General features: G+C 33.1%; 1 protein-coding gene across 1 annotated transcript in view; it reads right to left on the bottom strand.

Moving 5' to 3' along the window:
• Positions 1 to 2,031, bottom strand: part of shc1 (SHC (Src homology 2 domain containing) transforming protein 1) — an 18,784-nt gene that overhangs the window by 10,109 nt on the left and 6,644 nt on the right. The window contains exon 6 of the mRNA XM_008288899.1: positions 1,623 to 1,674. Within this exon, the coding sequence (XP_008287121.1) occupies positions 1,623 to 1,674 (52 nt within the window). The remainder of the gene's footprint in view (positions 1 to 1,622; positions 1,675 to 2,031) is intronic.

Below are 2,031 nucleotides of genomic sequence, written 5' to 3'. Positions count from 1 at the left end.
TTTTCTACTTGTGGGATAATCTGTGTTTCTACATAAATAAGAATCTGCACAATATCAGCAGGACTTATGTATATTTCTTGTAAAAAAAATAAATAAAATAAACTAAAAAATAAAAATAAATGTCCTTCTAATGTCTCTAATTTTTGCACTTTTAATAAACCTAATAAAGGCTCGTCTTATTTGATGGGGGAATAAAAAACTGCGTTTTCGTTTCCCTAAAATGTTGTTTTATGTTTTATTGAAAACACTCAGTGGCTTTAATTATCAATTAAATGCGTTATGAGCAAGATGTACATTTAAAATCTATTTCTTCTAGATGTAGATGAATCTGTGCAACACCAGTATTTTAATATCAGTATTTTTTATATACTTGTTTGTTTTTCCTACTTCTACTTCTTGTTAAATTTTTATTTTTCTACTGATGTCTCTACATGTTCGCACCGATAATAAACCTAACTTGTCTGTAGGGGGAATAAAAACCTAAAAGCATTAACTTACATGTTAATAAAAACCCACTGTGCATTTATTTTAGAATACTTTACAAGCAGCACATCAATCCTGTCCAACATCGACGCATTTAAACATGTGCGTTATGAGCAATATGTACATTTAAAATATATTTCTTCTAGATGTAGATGAATCTGTGCAACACCAGTATTTTAATATCAGTATTTTTTATATACTTGTTAGTTTTTCCTACATATAGAACAACTCTGTAATATTTTTATTTTTTTAATATTTAAAGGACTCTGTGCTGAATCTGAATTTCTACATATAGAACAATCTACTTCTTGTTAAATTGCTATTTTTCTACTGATGTCTCTCCATGTTCGTACCGATAATAAACCTAACTTATCTGTAGGGGGAATAAAAAAAACAAAAGAACTTTAATTTATCTAACACCATTAACTTACATGTTAATAAAAACCCACTGTGCATTTATTTTAGAATACAAGCAGCACATCAATCCTGTCCAACATCGACACATTTAAACATGTGCGTTGTGAATATTATCCACATATAAAATACTCTACAAGTTAACATTTTCTACATGTAGATGAATCTGTGCAATGTCAGTGTTATATTTTAGATCAGTATTTTGTACCTGTGGAATAATTTGTGCAAGTTTTTTCTACACATTGAATAACCTTGTGCAATACTACTCTTTATAACTCTATAACAAAATCTGAATTTTCTCCTATAGAGGAATCTGCATAACAATCAGCAGCACTTGTTTAATTTTAAATTTTCTACTGATTTTTACACATTTTCACTATTAATAAACTTTAATTATTTGCAGGGGGAATAAAAAGTGCAAAATAATTTACTTTAACATACAGCAGAATCTGTGCAACATCACTAGTTTTCCTACAAATAGAATAATCCTGTGTAAAATTGTTGTTTTTCAAATTAATCTGAATTTCTACCTTCCATATCATCAGTATTTATGTATATCTCTTGTTAGTTTTTCTACTTTTCTACTAATGTCTCTATATTTTTGCACTCGACTCAACTTAAGAAAGGAGAATCTTATGTTGTCATGAAAATGCACCAAAACTGAAGTTCTCATTTTGTTTACACGGGCAGATGCTACCTCATGTCACCGTGCTGCGTCTGCTCACCTCTCTGGTTGACTGGATCTTTGGCCACATATGCTACGTACTCAGCCGTATCCTGAGGGAGGGAGACAGGGGGGGGGGGAGACGGTTAGGGGAGGAGGGCGAAGGGAAAAAATCGATGGGAGGAAAAGTAAAAGGGGGCAGGTTCAGGACAGGAAGGTTGAGAAGAAGAAGAAGAAGAAGAAGAAGAAACAGATAAAAGCTGTAAGTTAGAAGTTAAAAAAACAAAAAACAAACAGCTGAAAAAGAGATCAGCTTCGGAGGAGGCAAACCAGTGAAGCAGCAGCAGCAGCAGCAGCAACCGAGTGAGTGGTATTTGTAAGAATAGACAATGACAGAAGGCAGGAAGGAAGGACATGCAGGCTGGAGAAAGATGGAAAAAGGCCAGAGTGAGATTTGAGCTGAGAGAGAG

The sequence above is a fragment of the Stegastes partitus genome, unplaced genomic scaffold (genome assembly GCF_000690725.1).
Source record: "Stegastes partitus isolate 25-593 unplaced genomic scaffold, Stegastes_partitus-1.0.2 Scaffold580, whole genome shotgun sequence".
NCBI lineage: Eukaryota > Metazoa > Chordata > Actinopteri > Pomacentridae > Stegastes > Stegastes partitus.
The sequence above is the reverse complement of the archived record's forward strand: the minus strand, read 5'-3'. Positions and strand labels throughout refer to the sequence as shown.